General features: G+C 44.0%; 1 protein-coding gene across 1 annotated transcript in view; it reads left to right on the top strand.

The window, feature by feature from the left end:
- Cfap221 (cilia and flagella associated protein 221) overlaps window positions 1–9,127 on the top strand; it is a 98,239-nt gene extending 89,112 nt beyond the window's left edge. The window contains exons 23-24 of the mRNA XM_075987393.1: window positions 6,599–6,694; window positions 8,838–9,127. Coding sequence (XP_075843508.1) covers window positions 6,599–6,694; window positions 8,838–8,946 — 205 coding nt within the window. The 3' untranslated portion in view covers window positions 8,947–9,127. The remainder of the gene's footprint in view (window positions 1–6,598; window positions 6,695–8,837) is intronic.
- The last annotated feature ends 6,198 nt before the right edge of the window (window positions 9,128–15,325 follow it).

Here is a 15,325-nt window from a genome sequence, read left to right as displayed (position 1 = left end):
CTGTATTTCTTACCATCAGTATGTTCGCCATCCTTATGAAAGAATTGTTATTTATCTTTTCCAAGTGGCTTCTCTTCTTCAAACCGAACCTTTATTAATTTTGATGGTATCCACAATTTTTCCTCACCTGTAGAGATAAGAGCAAAACCCCTTCCCCAACGTAGCACATATCCTGGCTTCCATTGTGAGGTCAGCACATCCTTGAAATAAACTGGTTGATTTAGTTCAGTAGACTTTTCCATTATCCAATGTCTTTCTGCAGCCGTTGTTCCCTTCTCATTAGCGTTGAGAAAATTCAAGGTTAACAAAGCATTATGTAGCCTATTTCTGGGGGTGTTTTCCACCCCTTTCTGTTTGTTCAACATATCTTTTATAGTTCGATTTGATCTTTCTGTGACTGCTTGACCTGTAGGATTGTATGGTATACCTGTAACATGCTTGATATTGTAATAATCAAAAAACCGTTTCATTTTCCTAGAAACATAAGCAGGACCATTGTCCGTTTTTATTTCTGTAGGTATACCCATGATAGCCATGACTTCTAATAAATGAGTGATTACTGAATCAGCTTTTTCTGAACTTAAAGCAGTTGCCCACTGAAAGCCTGAATAAGTGTCAATGGTGTGATGAACATATTTTAATTTGCCAAATTCTGCAAAGTGGAACACATCCATCTGCCAGATTTCATTCCTTTGGGTGCCCTTTGGATTAGCCCCTGCAGGCAGTGGCGTTTGGTTATAGAAAGAGCAAGTAGGGCATTTCTTTACAATCTCCTTAGCTTGTTGCCATGTAATTGAAAACTCTTTCTTCAAACCTTTGCTATTAACATGATGTTTTTTATGAAATTCAGAGGCTTGTAGCACACTACCAATCAGTAATTGATCAATTTCTGCATTACCTTGTGCTAGAGGACCTGGCAGACCCGTATGGGATCGGATGTGTGTTATATACATAGGGCAAAGCCTGTTCCTGATCAAATCTTGAACCTGGAGAAACAATGAGGTTAGTTCAGTATCATCAGGTATAAATTCAGCAGTTTCAATATGTAAAATAACTCTTTCTGCGTATTGTGAATCTGTAACTATATTAATAGGTTCTTTAAAATCCCTTAGCACCATAAGAATGGCATATAATTCTGCCTTCTGGACAGAATTATACGGACTTTGTTCCACCTTATCCAAGTCTTCTGATTTGTAACCTGCCTTCCCTGATTTATTGGCATCAGTATAGAATGTACGGGCTCCAGTTATTGGAGCATCACGGACGATTCGAGGAAGAATCCAAGAAGTTCTCTTTATGAAGTTAAGCCGCTTGCTTTTTGGATAGTTGTTATTAATGTCTCCCAAAAAATTAGCACAAGCTCTTTGCCATGGTTCATTATCTTCCCATAATTTCTTTAGTTCATCAGCAGTGAAGGGCACTATAATTTCTGCTGGGTCTATGCCTGCTAGTTGACGAAGTCTCAGCTTGCCTTTTAAAATTAACTCAGAGACTTTTTCCACATAAGTTTTCAGTTTCTTACTTGATTTATGTGGTAAAAAGATCCATTCCAAAATAATATCATCTCTCTGCATTAAAATTCCTGTAGGAGAAATTTTTGATGGTAGTATGACAAGAATACAATCGAGCTCTGGATTCACCCTGTCCACATGTGCCTGTTGGAATTTTTCCTCAATCATTGTCAGTTCCTTTTCTGCTTCAGCTGTTAATTCTCTGGGACTGTTTAAATCTTTATCACCATCCAAGGTTTTGTTCAAATGAATTATTAGATCAGGTGTTATTCCAATAGCTGGTCGTAGACTGGAAATGTCTCCTAACAGTCTTTGAAAGTCATTAAGAGTCTGTAGGCGATCTCTCCTAATTTGTGCTTTTTGTGTCTTAATTTTTTGCAAACCTATTTTATAACCTAAATAATTAACAGAATCTCCCTTCTGAATCTTTTCAGGAGCGATTTGCAATCCCCATTTAGGTAAAAGTATCTTTATTTCTTCAAACAGTCTGTTCAAGGTATCCATGTTTGAATCGGATAACAAGATGTTGTCCATGTAATGGTATACTATAGATTTGGGAAATTTCTTGCGTATTATTTGCAATGGTTGGTTCACAAAATATTGGCACAGGGAGGGGCTATTTAACATACCCTGGGGGAGAACGGTCCAGTGGTACCTCCTCGAAGGTTGAGAATTGTTATAAGTAGGCACTGTGAAGGCAAATTTTTCTCTATCTTCTTTTTGCAAAGGTATGGTGAAAAAACAATCCTTTAAATCAATAACTATGAGAGGCCATCCTTTTGGTAATAAAGAGGGCAAAGGAATTCCAGATTGCAGAGGGCCCATAGGTTGAATAACCTTGTTGATGGCCCTGAGATCTGTCACCATTCTCCATTTACCTGATTTTTTCTTAACCACAAATACAGGAGAATTCCAAGGGCTGGTAGATTCTTCTATATGTCCAGCATCTAATTGTTCTTGTACCAGCTGTTCTAAAGCCTGTAACTTTTCCTCAGCTAAAGGCCATTGCTTTGTCCATATTGGTTTCTCAGTCAACCATTTTAGAGGCAAGGCTGTTGGTATCTCTGAAGGGACATCAATTGCTTGTTCTTGTACAGCCCGAATGGCCGGTTTTCTCCGTTTGTAATATCTTTTAATATTATTCTCAGAACTATAGGCTCTAGAAGTAGCAGGAATGTTAATTTCGGTATTCCATTGTTGTAATAGGTCACGACCCCATAAATTCATTGCGATATTGGCTACATATGGCTTTAATTTTCCTATTTGTCCTTCTGGCCCTATACATTCAACCCATCTCGTGCTCTGCCTTACTCGAGATAGGGTTCCAATTCCCAGGAGCTGAACATTTACATTCTGAAGAGGCCAATACGGATGCCAAGATTCTGGGGTAATGATACTTACATCAGCACCTGTGTCCAGCAGGCCAGTAATAAAAATGCCATTTACACACACTCTCAGTTTAGGTCTTTGATCATTTATAGAAGTTTGCCAAAACACACGTAACTTATCTTTCTGATCATTATTGCTTGTAACAGTAGGCATGGGGCTTCCTAATTGTCCTGATGAGGCACGTTCTCTGCAGAAACTGGATATGACTGAACCATGTTTGCCATGGGGGCCTGTGAGGCCCCCCCTCTCACGTTTCCCGACTGTATCAGGTTGCCTTGTCTATCTCTTGTAGACCTGCATTCATTCGTCCAATGTCTGCCTTTTCCACATCTTCTACATAAACCTGAAGGCTGAGTCCTCCTATTTCTGTTATTTCTAGAAGATGCATTATTATTATTATTTCTGAAAGATGCATTATTATTATTATTATTATTATTATTATTATTATTATTATTATTATTTCTGAAAATCCGTTGTCTACAATTCCTTTTCATATGACCCATTTTGCCACAATTAAAACATTTGGTATTCTGGTGTCTCCTTTTACCATTGGAAATTGCTTCTTCTACCCATGCTTCAGTGCCATAATCAAATGTATCAACATTGAGTGTATGCAAGACCCATTCTTCCAAAGGCGCTGATCTGAGCTTTAAAGGCCCCAAAATCCTTTTGCATTCCACATTTGCATTTCCATAAGCCAAAGACTCAATCATTATACGTCTTGCTTCTGGGTCAGATATCCCTATTTGTACAGCCTTAGTTAATCTTTGTAAAAAGTCACTAAAGGGTTCTCTCTGACCCTGTTTAACTCTGACAAATGATTCTATTCTCTGTCCTGGGTCTTGTACCCTGTCCCAAGCCCTTAAGGCTGCTGTAGTACACATGGAGAGTGTGTTTTCATCCAAATTAGCTTGTTCCTGAGGGTCGGAAAAGAGCCCTTCACCTAGAATTTTATCTAGGGAAATGTCAATTCCCTTTGCTTTTTCCTGCTGTTCTAAGAGTTTAGCCTCTTGCCTGAATAAGCATTGCCATTTCAATTGTGGTCCACTCTCAAGTACTGCAGAGCTCAGCTGGAGCCAGTCCAAGGGGGTTGCTCTGTTTGTCGTGGCCCAAGATCTTAGCATCTCTTTAACAAAAGAGGCTTGCATCCCAAAAGTCATGACAGCCTGTTTAATTTCCTTGAGGTCATTCATACGCACAGGCTCCCATGTATCCTCCTTGATGACCCTAGGGTTTCTGGAACCAACCACCTTCTCTGTTGTTATTACTGGAAAGGCAGGTAGAGCTGTCGGTAGAGCTTTGTGGAAATTGTCCCGGAGAGATTTACCCACAGATGTAGTTAAAATTTGCCCTTCTACCCTTTGCTCTTCTTCATCAGAATTTAGAAATTCCTCAATCTTTTCAATTCTATTCACTATTGCCTTCTGCAATGTCTGAATCTCCTGTCCAGAATTATGTTCCAAAGCCTTCATTGAGGATTCTAAAGTATGAAGTTTGTCCGTTAGAGATAACATATCATCTTTGGACATAATTTTTATGGCATAAACCATGCCTTCTTGTATTGACAATCTTTCTGTCAATCTGTCATAAGCTTTAGACAAAATCCGATTGTCACATTCAGCAGTTTTGATTCTCTCAGTTAATGTTTCACTTCCTACAGAAAGGGACTGGATCTTATTGTCCAAATCAGCTGTTCCCTCTTCCATAGTAATGAATTTCTCCTTAATATCAGCCACTAATGTTTCAGTTCCTACAGAGAGGGACTGAACCTTACGATCCAGATCAGCTGTTCCCTCTTCCATAGTAATGAATTTCTCCTTAACATCAGCCTGGAGAACCTCAAACTGATTCTTGAGAAGATTGTTATCAGCCTGGAGAACTTCAAACTGATTCTTGAGAAGATTGTTATCAGTCTGGAGAACTTCAAACTGATTCTTGAGAAGATTGTTATCAGTCTGGAGAACTTCAAACTGATTCATGAGAAGATTGTTATCAGCCTGGAGAACTTCAAACTGATTCTTGAGAAGATTGTTATCAGTCTAGAGAACTTCAAACTGATTCTCGAGAAGATTGTTATCAGTCTGGAGAACTTCAAACTGATTCTCGAGAAGATTGTTATCAGTCTGGAGAACTTCAAACTGATTCTTGAGAAGATTGTTATCAGTCTGGAGAACTTCAAACTGATTCTTGAGAAGATTGTTATCATTCTCAATTGTTTTTAAGCGTTCTATCTCTGCCTTAAGAATCCTGGATTCGTCTCGTAAAGACTTTATCATATTTCTATTATCAAACCATTTGGTGCCAATGAAAACTACGAATCCCAGAAGGATCCATAGAGGTGGCGTGATAGACACCTCTTGTAAAATCTCCCACATGGTACAATTAAAAAAACTGTTAAATTCTTGAATAGTAATGTGTTCAGACATTTTATTTATAAAAGAAAAATTTTTTTACCTGCAATGATCGGTTCCTGCCAGTTGTTGGTCTCTGTGTTTTTGGAGCCTGTCCTAGAACTAGCTCTTGTAGACCAGGCTGGCCTCGAACTCACAGAGATCCGCCTGTCTCTGCCTCCCAAGTGCTGGGATTAAAGGCGTGTGCTACCACTGCCTGGCCGGCCTCAAACTCACAGAGATCCGCCTGCCCTTGCCTCCCAAGTGCTGGTATCAAAAGCCTGCGCCACCACTGCCCGGCCAAGTCACTTTGTGTCAGACCAAATCTGCCGCTGTGGCAGCTTTGTTGCAAAACTGCAGGTACTTGAGCTTCTGCTAATTCAGGCAGTGGGGTTCCGCTGTAAAACTTAGCCAAGACAGGCAGAATGGGCCTGTGTGGCCGAGTATGTCTCGGACTCGGCACTGGGGCCGGAGTCACGAACTGAAAAACAGCACCCAGGAGGGTGCTGTGTTAGCTAGCAGGCTACCCTCTTGAGTCGGGGGCAAAATAGCCCGACGTTGGACGCCAAAATGTAGCGGTGTAAACGAATGCAGACAGTTTGTAAAAATATATATAATTTTAATGTAGAAATAGACTTACAGAACCACCGTTCCCGCGGAGACCAGGAAAGTAGAAGAGACAGCTCGGAGCACGATTGCCAAATTTATAGGCAGACATTAGCCCGAGGCGAACACGCCCCCTAAGGGGCGGGACTTATCCCTACACTGCAGCACCGTGGGCTGGCGGAGGACAGTGTGTCTGTCTGCCCTCTGCTTCTCTGCAGCACTGTGAGCTGGCGGAGGCAGTCTGTCTGCCCTCTGCTTCTCTGTAACACTGTGAGCTGGCAGAGGCAGTGTGTCTGTCTGCCCTCTGCTTCTCTGTAACACTGTGGGCTGGCAGAGGCAGTGTGTCTGTCCTCTGCTTCTCTGTAACACTGTGGGCTGGTGGAGGCAGTGTGTCTGTCTGTCCTCTGCTTCTCTGTAACATTGTGGGCTGGTGGAGGCAGTGTGTCTGTCCTCTGCTTCTCTGTAACACTGTGGACTGGCAGAGGCAGTGTGTCTGTCCTCTGCTTCTCTGTAACACTGTGGGCTGGTGGAGGCAGTGTGTCTGTCTGTCCTCTGCTTCCCTGCACGTGAACTCAGCAGAAGTAGCTGCAACTAACACTGGAAAGCGCCGGCATGGCAAGGCTCCCAAATGCTCTGCCTTCCATCCTATGTTTATGCTGAGAAGGAAGAACTGTTCCCACTCAATGTCTTATTCCTTTCCAGAGACCTCTGTGAGCAGAGCATAGAAATCATGCTGACTCCAGAAATGATCCAAGTGGAATTCCCCATGCTCAACCACAAGGAAGCCAAGAAGGAGAAGTAAGTGGGTGTCTTTACCTGGAATAAGATTCATCCTAGGTGAATGTAAAGACATGGTGGAACATGACTTTAATCCCAGCACTTGAGAGGCCAGAGCTGTTCATAATGTCTGAATCTCAGTATCGCAAGCGTTGAAAGGGGCATATCTCCAATGTTTCAAATATTTAAATGTGTCAGCATTTATACACTATCATCTCCTTCAAATGCTTTAGCAAGAAGCCTTTAAAAATTGAATCCACGGGGCTGGAGAGATGATTAAGTGATTAAGAATGCATACTGCTCACCCAGAGGACCTGAGCTCAATCCCCAGCACTCACATCAGCTCAAACCTGCCTGTAACTCCAGCTCCTGGAGAGCTAGTTCCCTCTTCCAGCCCTTTGGGCACCGCATGCATGTGCACAAACCCACACGCATACATATACACATAATTCTTTAAAATAACAATAAAATGTTGTTAAAACTTGAATCCAGACATGGGGAGGATCAGTCTGTAAGTGTGTGCTCAGCAAGCGTGAGAACCTGAATTCGATCCCCTAAAACCTGTGGTTTGGTTTGTTCTTTAAAGAGGCAAATTGGACATGGTGGAACATGACTTTAATCCCAGCACTTGAGAGGTAGAGGATTTCTGTGAGTTCAAGGCCACCCTGATCTACATAGTGAATATCAGACCAGTCAGGGCTACATAGAAAGATCCTGTCTCGAAGAAAAAAAAAAAGATATGATAGTGTATGCCTGTGATCTCAGCACAGGGAAGACAGAGACAGAAAGATTGAAAGATTGCTGGGGCTGGTTGGCCAGCTTAGTGAGCTCCAAGTTCAGTGAGAGATCCTGTCTCAAAATAAAGCAAAGAACCCCAAGGAAGATACCCAACGTGTTCTTTTATATTCAGTGCAATGGCTGCACCTAAGCAATGGCTGTCCCAACCAGCAATTGCAACCCTGCTGCTACCACAGCTGCACAGGCTGCAGCCAGGTGGGAAGTGTTCCTCTGCTACCGGCTCTATCACTGCCGCTAAGGGAAACTTTGTCTAAATCTCTATCCTTCTACAGAACTCAGGATTCAAAGGTTGAGAGGAAATCCTGTTCACTCAGAGAGGCTGAGTAGCAAGCAGCTAACCTCTCCTGGCTTGCGTCTCCCCAAAAGGGGGCGTCCTTCTGCTCAGCTCTCACATAAAAACCCCAGCTACACTTAGTTCCTCCCTAGCACTTCCTGTCAGCTACTTGCTGACTCAGCCTCCTGACCCAGGTTAGTTTTATTTAATCAATTAAATGTAACACGCCTCTGTATCATTAACAAAAACAGCAGAAAAAGAATGTTACACACCTTTACAAAGTTAAAATAATTTTCCACAACACCAGTGTGAGCCTCTGGCCTACACACACACACACACACACACACACGCACACGCACACGCACACATGTCTGCACTCACATATCCAAGGATGCAAACCCAGCTATTGCTATCTGAGCATTGAGATCCTGTAGCATCTGTATGACTGGTTTCTCATTTCACCTTCACGGTGGTCAGAGTGACAGGGGTGAGCAGAATGGGAGGTGGAAACCATAAGAAACTATGTAGCTGAGACCCAAATCCAGTTAGAGGCACTTGGGGGCTGAAGGTTCTCACTGGTTACTAAATTACTGCCAAATATAATCAAAACCTTCTTTCTGTATTAAAGCAGAACTTCCAATCTTCATAGGACATCAAGATAATTCACCTGGTTTTTTAAAGTTTGTTTACTTGGTGTGTATGTATGTATGTTGTGTGTATGTGTGTGTGTGTGTGTTCTCTCCTTCCATGATGTGGGTCCAGGGAATCAGACTCATGTCTCAAGACAGGGCAGCAAGTACCTTTACCCCACTTCTAAATTCTTTAAATAACATTTATTGATTGAATTTGTATGTTCTCATGTGAATATATATGTATATATGAATATATGTATGGGCCTGTATGGGCCATGGTAAGCACACAGTGGAGGCCAGAGGACACTTGTCTCTCTCCTTCTACTCTGTGGGTCTCGAGGATGGATCTCAGGTCATCAGCCTTGGGGCCGTTGCCTTTACTAAGGAGCCATCTGGTCTGCTTGACTTGCATGTTTTAAAAAGTGGCTTAGTGTATCTTTGTTGTGTTTCCGATATTCAGGGATGCCAAAGACTCAGCCCAGCCTCCAGAAAAGGTGGTAGAGAAGGTGCTGGAGGAAATGAAGAATCTCCGGACCAAAGCTCTCAACACATACTTGATTCTAGACTAAGCATCACCGTTTTGTCTATTACCCCTCTTTGCCCTCGAAAGCCACTGGGGTCCTCTGAGTTCATTTATATTCAAGCTATTTTTAGAATTAAAGTTTCTAGAGGCAGGAATTGAAATGTGGATGCCTTGGTTTTAAACTATATTTTTTCTTGCTGGAAATAAAAATGTCATTGCTATGATGGCAACGCTGAGAGACTCTTGGTACAAAACTAAGCTGGACAAAGGCGAGAGTTACCATGACAAGGGACTAAGCTTAGGCTAGGGGCTGGGAGAGGGGTCACTCAGTAAAGTGCTTGTCTCAAGCATGAAGACCTGAATTTTATCCCAAGAACCCATGTAAAACGCTGCATACAAAGGTACACGCTTCTAATCCCAATGATGGTGAACAAGAGGTTGGGGATGGGAGAAGATCCATGGGACTCAAAGGCCAGCCTGTCTAGCCTGCTTGGCAAATTCTGGGCTAGTAAGAGACCCTGGACTTTTTTGTTTATTTTTTGTTGGTTTTTTTTTTGTTGTTGTTGTTGTTTTGTTTTTTTCAAGACAGGGTTTCTCTGTGTAACAGCTCTGGTTGTCCTGGAACTCCCTTTGTATACCAGGCTGACCTTGTGCTGGGATTAAAGGAGTGTACCACCACAGTCCTGCAAAAGAGACCCTGCTTTAAAAATCAGTATGGAAAACATACTGAGGAATTGTGTCTGGGGTTGACCTCTGGCCTCCACACACACATTCACATGCACCCAGACTTGTCTCACACACACACACACATGCACACACACGTGCCAAGAGACTAAGAGCCAGGCACTCCTACAGCTGTTTCTGGGAGTTGTTTGTGGCAGTTCGTGGACCTAGGAGGGATCTGACTTCCCACCTCTACTGGGAACCTCTCAAGGACCTTGACCTTAGTGGCCACTCCCAAGAACATCACGGCAGGAAAGTCAAACCATCAGGTGAGGAAGGCACCATGGCAGGAGCTTGAGACAGCTGGTCACATGGCATTCACAGCCAGGAAGTGCTCGCTCACTTCCCCTTTTTCCTCAGTCTGGGACCCCAGACCATGGACAGTGATGTCCACATGTAAGATGGGTCTTTCCAACTCCACCTAACCCAGATAATCCCTGTATAAAGAAAAAGAACCAGGTATAACAGACATCGCAGAGATTTATTTCCAAGGTGATTCTAGATCCCAAATTAATGATCAAGATTAGCAATCAACAGTATATAATCTTAAATTGTCAGAACCTGACTCTCTTTCTCACATACACACACACACACACACGAGAACACACACACACACGAGAACACACACACACACAGAGAGAGAGAGAGAGAGAGAGAGAGAGAGAGAGAGAGAGAGAGAGAGAGAGAGAGAGAGACTCCAGTACTCCGCCTTTGGACAGGACAGCAGCTGACTGCCAGGAACCCACCAGAGACCACTGGTGCTCAGGAGCCCTTTGGCTACCCATCATTCGCAGGGCAACCCCTCATTTCTCAGCCCGTGGGTCAGCGGCCTATTCATCTGAGTCTGCTCAGGAGAGAACATTGGCTTCTGCTGTGTTGAGGATGTGGCTCGGCTGCTGGAGAGTTTGTTGAGAATGTGTGAAGTCCAAGTTCCAACCCCAGCTCTGTGCAAGCTGGGCCCTGCATTGAATACGTCTGCTTGGCCTCTGGCACCACACAGACAAGTCCAGACTGTGCTTCTGCAGGACCTGATTCCTCCAAGTTCAGGTTTGGCACTCATCTGCTTCACTCCACAGCTCCAGCCATCGGTTCCTAAGCCTCTGGCTGGTTCTCCTCCTGGCCCCTTCCTTCCAGGTACTCAACACTGCGTTCCTAACCGCATTAGTCATTTTTTCATTGCTGAGACAAAAGAAACTTAGGGACAAGTTTGTTGTGGGTTATGTCATCATGGAGGCAGGAGTGTGCAGCTGCTGCTTGTGTTGCATCCACGGGGAGGAAGCAGAAAGAGACGGATGCTGGTGCTCAGTCCACTTTCTCCTTTTCATCCAACCCGGGATCTCAGCCCATGGAGCTGTGTCAGTCACAGTCATGGGGGTCTTTCCACCTCTGTTAGCCTGGCCTGGAAATTCCCTTACAGACATGGATCCCGTCAAGTGGAACCTCAAGATTAACCTCACAGTGACTCTCTGGCTCAGGCTTTGTTCTACGAACTTGAATCTGTTCACATGTCAGTGTATGTTTGTGTCTGCCTCAGTTTACCCACCTATAAGTAAGCACCAATTTCCCAGCTTTTCTGACCTAAAGCTTAAAGCGGTAGGAATGGTTGCATTTAGCTGTGTTAGGGTTTCTGTGTCCTCTAGCGGATGTTACAAGAAATACATCTCTTGAATGTTCTAACCTCAGTTCCTAGGTGAACCAGATCACCTTTCAGATGGTTCAAAGAGCTTTTCCCCTCCTTCAGATCTCCTGTGGATGAAAAGAGGTAGGGAAACGTCACATGTGTTATCCTGAAATCCATACAATGGTTAAAAGTTCCTGCAGGGCACTCATTGTGATGTTCAGAGTTCTCCAGGATCCGTCGGCCAGTTTTGTGGGGACAGTGGCTAGAACACGGTTGGCATCATGACTGAATGACTGGGAATCTCGGGTGCAACACTTGCTTCTGGAGATCTGGCAGCTCTCTTTCTCTTGCGCTTACTAACATTATCACACCTTTCCTGTTAGATTTAAACTAGGGGCTAATCAGGTCACACTAACCCGTACGGTAGGGAGAGTCTGTCTGTGAATCTGTACCGGGCAGCCAGTGTCCAGTACCAGGACTCCAGAGAAGAAAAGCTAAGTTCCAGACCAGATTTGTTCAAGTTAAGCCCATCTGGAGCCTCCTGTGCCCATGCCCATCCTCATAGTTGATTCAGGATCCCTGCTGCTACAGAGAGATACAGCCACTCTTCTCAGAGCCTGTGAGTCTGTAGACAGACTCCTCAGGTGCCAAGAGTCCTGAGAACGACAGGCACCCAGGAGACTTACAGAGCTCAGGTTGCCAGACTCAGGCATGAGGGAGGCTAGATGTTAAGGAAGAGCATCCATCCTCCATATCTCCCCATCACCTAGTTACACATTAGCAAGAGTACTTCCTTCTCATGAGACACTCCTTGCCCTTTCCCCAAAGCCTAGATAGACTCCTTGACTCCCTGGGAAGTCCAAAATCCTTTGCTCACTGTCTCTTGTGGCCTCAAGAAATAAACACCATCGGTGTGTGCTGTTGAACTCGGGACCTTATAGTTTCCTAAGACTCGGTGTAATGGTAAAAATAAAATGGTGCTGTTCCATGAGTGGCAGCAGTGGTAGCAGCAGGTCCCCACATGGCAGGTGAGAGACAGAGACAGACAGGCACACCATGCAGAGAAAGTGGGTATTTATTTAGCGGGTTATGGAGGGGAAAGGGGAAAGGGAGAAGGGGAAGAGCAGAGAGAGGCAGAGATAGAAAGAGAGAGAAACAGAGAGAGAGAGGAGGGGGAAAGAGGAGAGGAGAAGCTACCTCTTCAGGAGAGAAATGGAAAGGGAAGAGCTCAGGCTGGAAGAAGGAAGATCTGCTTGCCTTGGCAGACCAGGGAGGGGGTGGGCAGGGCATGTCTCTTAAAGGGACAGGACAGACCATTACACTCAGGAGCTAGAGAACTGAAGATCTCAAGAGTAACCTCTTTCCTTTCAGATTAGTTATAGCTCAAGGACTTTTAGTTGGTGAAGTATTTTTTACAAAACGTTGCAAAACTTGGGGATCACTGCCTGTGCCCCCATGAACCAGGTCTGGCCACTATCAACAGAAAATCAGCTCTCTCATCAAAGTAATAAAACTATTATGTCCAGATCACAGAATCCCCCCAAAACCAACTAGGAGACCAAGTCCTGTATGTAAAAGCAAAGAGTCTTTATTTTCACACAAGTTTGCAAACGTGGACTCTCCGTGTGTCCATCACATTGCAGTGGTCAGAGAGTTCCAAGCTCAGTTAGGGTTGAGTTTTTATAGAGGCAAAGGTGGAGGTGAGGAATTTCTAAGGTTCAGGACCCCTGATTGGCTGACATTTGTCTAGGGGTGTCCTGTGGAAAAACGATGGGTGTGTTCTGGCAGGAGATCCTATTTACAATGGTTGGAACCTTAGGAATTTCCTTTGGATGGTCTGTCCCTGGGTGATACCTGGGTGGTCTCAGTTTGTGGTCTTTCTTAGAACTAGGTAATTCCTTTGGGCAAACTACTGAGACTCAGGCCTCTATTGAGCTTGTCAGGGCTGGGTCCTACAAAAACACAGATTATTCTGGAGCCAAAAACATGTGTCTATGGCCTGGAAACACAGATATAGATCTCCCACATACCACATCATATAGGAGTCTTTTCTTTCAAATAAAGTCTTTGAAGGGTCTTCCTCCCCTAACTTAGGTTAGTGGCTGATTGGTACACAATAGCTATCTAAACATACTCTGATCTGCTTTGAACTTCTTGAAGGAGCAGGTGAATCCAACTAGTTGCGGGAGGTGGGGGGTATAATGGTGAAAACAAAACGCTGCAGTTCCCTGAGGGGTGCAGTGGCAGAAACACTGCAGGTTCCCAAGTGGCAGCAGCAGGCAGTGGGCCACAAGACCACAGTGGGCCATGAAGGCAGCCAGGTCCCAGGCAGGAAGCTGTGCGGCAGGTGAGAGACAGAAACCTGTCCCACGAGGACCCGTGGTAGGTGAAAGACCTAGACAGATAGGCACACCATGCAGAATGAGGTTGGATATTCATTTAGTGGGTTATGAAGGGCAAAGAGAAAGGAAAGGGTAGGAGGGAGAAGAGCAGAGAGGGAGGCAGAGAGAGAGAGAAACAGAGAGAAGAGGGAAGGGGAGAAGTGGGGAGAAAGGAGAGAAACAGAAGCTGCCCCTTTGGGAGAGGGAAGGAAAGAAATGGACTCAGGCTGCAAGCAGAAGGAAGATCTGCCTGCCTCGGTGGTGGACAGGGGAGGGAGTAGGCAGGACTTGTCTGTTAAAGGGACAGAGCAGACCATTACATTCCCATCTCTTTTTTTATAATAAAAAGGTGGGAGGTCAGACACATCAGGTTAAAGGAATTAGAGCAGCAGATTCTCAAGACTGCTTCCTGCTTATTTGTGGGCATTGTCTGGGAGGAGAAACCTGAGAAAGTTGGGTGCTGGTCACATCCTGGAGTAGCTGGACTCTTTGTTCCTGCCCAGTGTTTGTAGTATAGAAATGTCTGGTGTCTCTTACACCTGTTTAAGGTATTGGCAAACAGAGAATAAAGTTAAGTTCAGGAAAAATGTTTTTAGGACCAGAGAGTTGAGAGGGGTGTATCTGATCTGTTTAAGGTGGATTATTCAATTCAGCTCCCTGGAACTCACAAAAATATTTGATTTTATTAAAACATAAGTTTTAAACATATGCATTTTATAAACAGTAGCAACTTATGTCAGAATGACTGTGACAGATATTTTGCATAATGGAAGTATTTTTAAGATTATGAAAGGCAGCATGAGAGAAAAATTTGATAGCATGAACTTGTCCTCACACCTTTATAAATTGCAGGTACACACCTTAATAACTTGTATTTGTATTTTGCTGAAATTTCTTTGGTGATGTTATCCTTTTAAACTAACAAAACCTCTCAGGTGTCAAACTGCATCAGAGATCTCTGAGAAGAATAAATTTTTACTTGAATTTTTGATTTAAAAAGACAGAGAACTTACTTAGTTGGCACCTAGAGCTACTCCTCGGGGTCCTCCATGGTGGCTGAGGGTCATATTTGCCTTTTGCTGTTTAGCACAGGGCCTGCCAGGCTCCAAATCCTGTGGGCTAAGAAATCGGTAGGAAGACAAGCCTGCCTTGACCTGAGCATCTAGGCTGTGGATTCCAGCGATTCTGTCCACATCTGGAAATCTTCAGTTTAGATGAAAGGCAGTTTTTCCCAGTGGTCAGCATTTGGTAGTTGAAACAAATTGAAGATGGATGTTGTTCTGTGCCCATTTGTCTCCCATGACAGGTACAAAGAAGGCTTTTCAAAACGAACTGGCTTGCTAGAGTACCCGACTGGTAAACTCTAGATTCAGTAGCAGACCTTGCCTCAGTAAATAATGTAGGGAGTGACTGAGGAAGACACATGACATCAGCCTTAATCCTCAACATGCCTGTATGCACACATACACATGCACATCTACACACATAAACATGCATATACACGTGTGCACACCACACACGTACAAAAATCTTAAAAATCAAACCTTGAGATGCATATGAAAAGTAGTCAGAGGATCCTACCCCCAGTAACCAACATTGTACACCTTACACAGAGTGATGTACCACACTGCCTCCATCTTAGGCTTGAAAGCTCTCCTAGAGTAAAGACAAACTAGGCTGATTCCTGTTTATGATTAAAT

Source organism: Microtus pennsylvanicus, chromosome 10, assembly GCF_037038515.1.
Source record: "Microtus pennsylvanicus isolate mMicPen1 chromosome 10, mMicPen1.hap1, whole genome shotgun sequence".
NCBI lineage: Eukaryota > Metazoa > Chordata > Mammalia > Rodentia > Cricetidae > Microtus > Microtus pennsylvanicus.
Note: the sequence above shows the minus strand (reverse complement) of the source record. Positions and strands in the feature narration are given on the sequence as shown.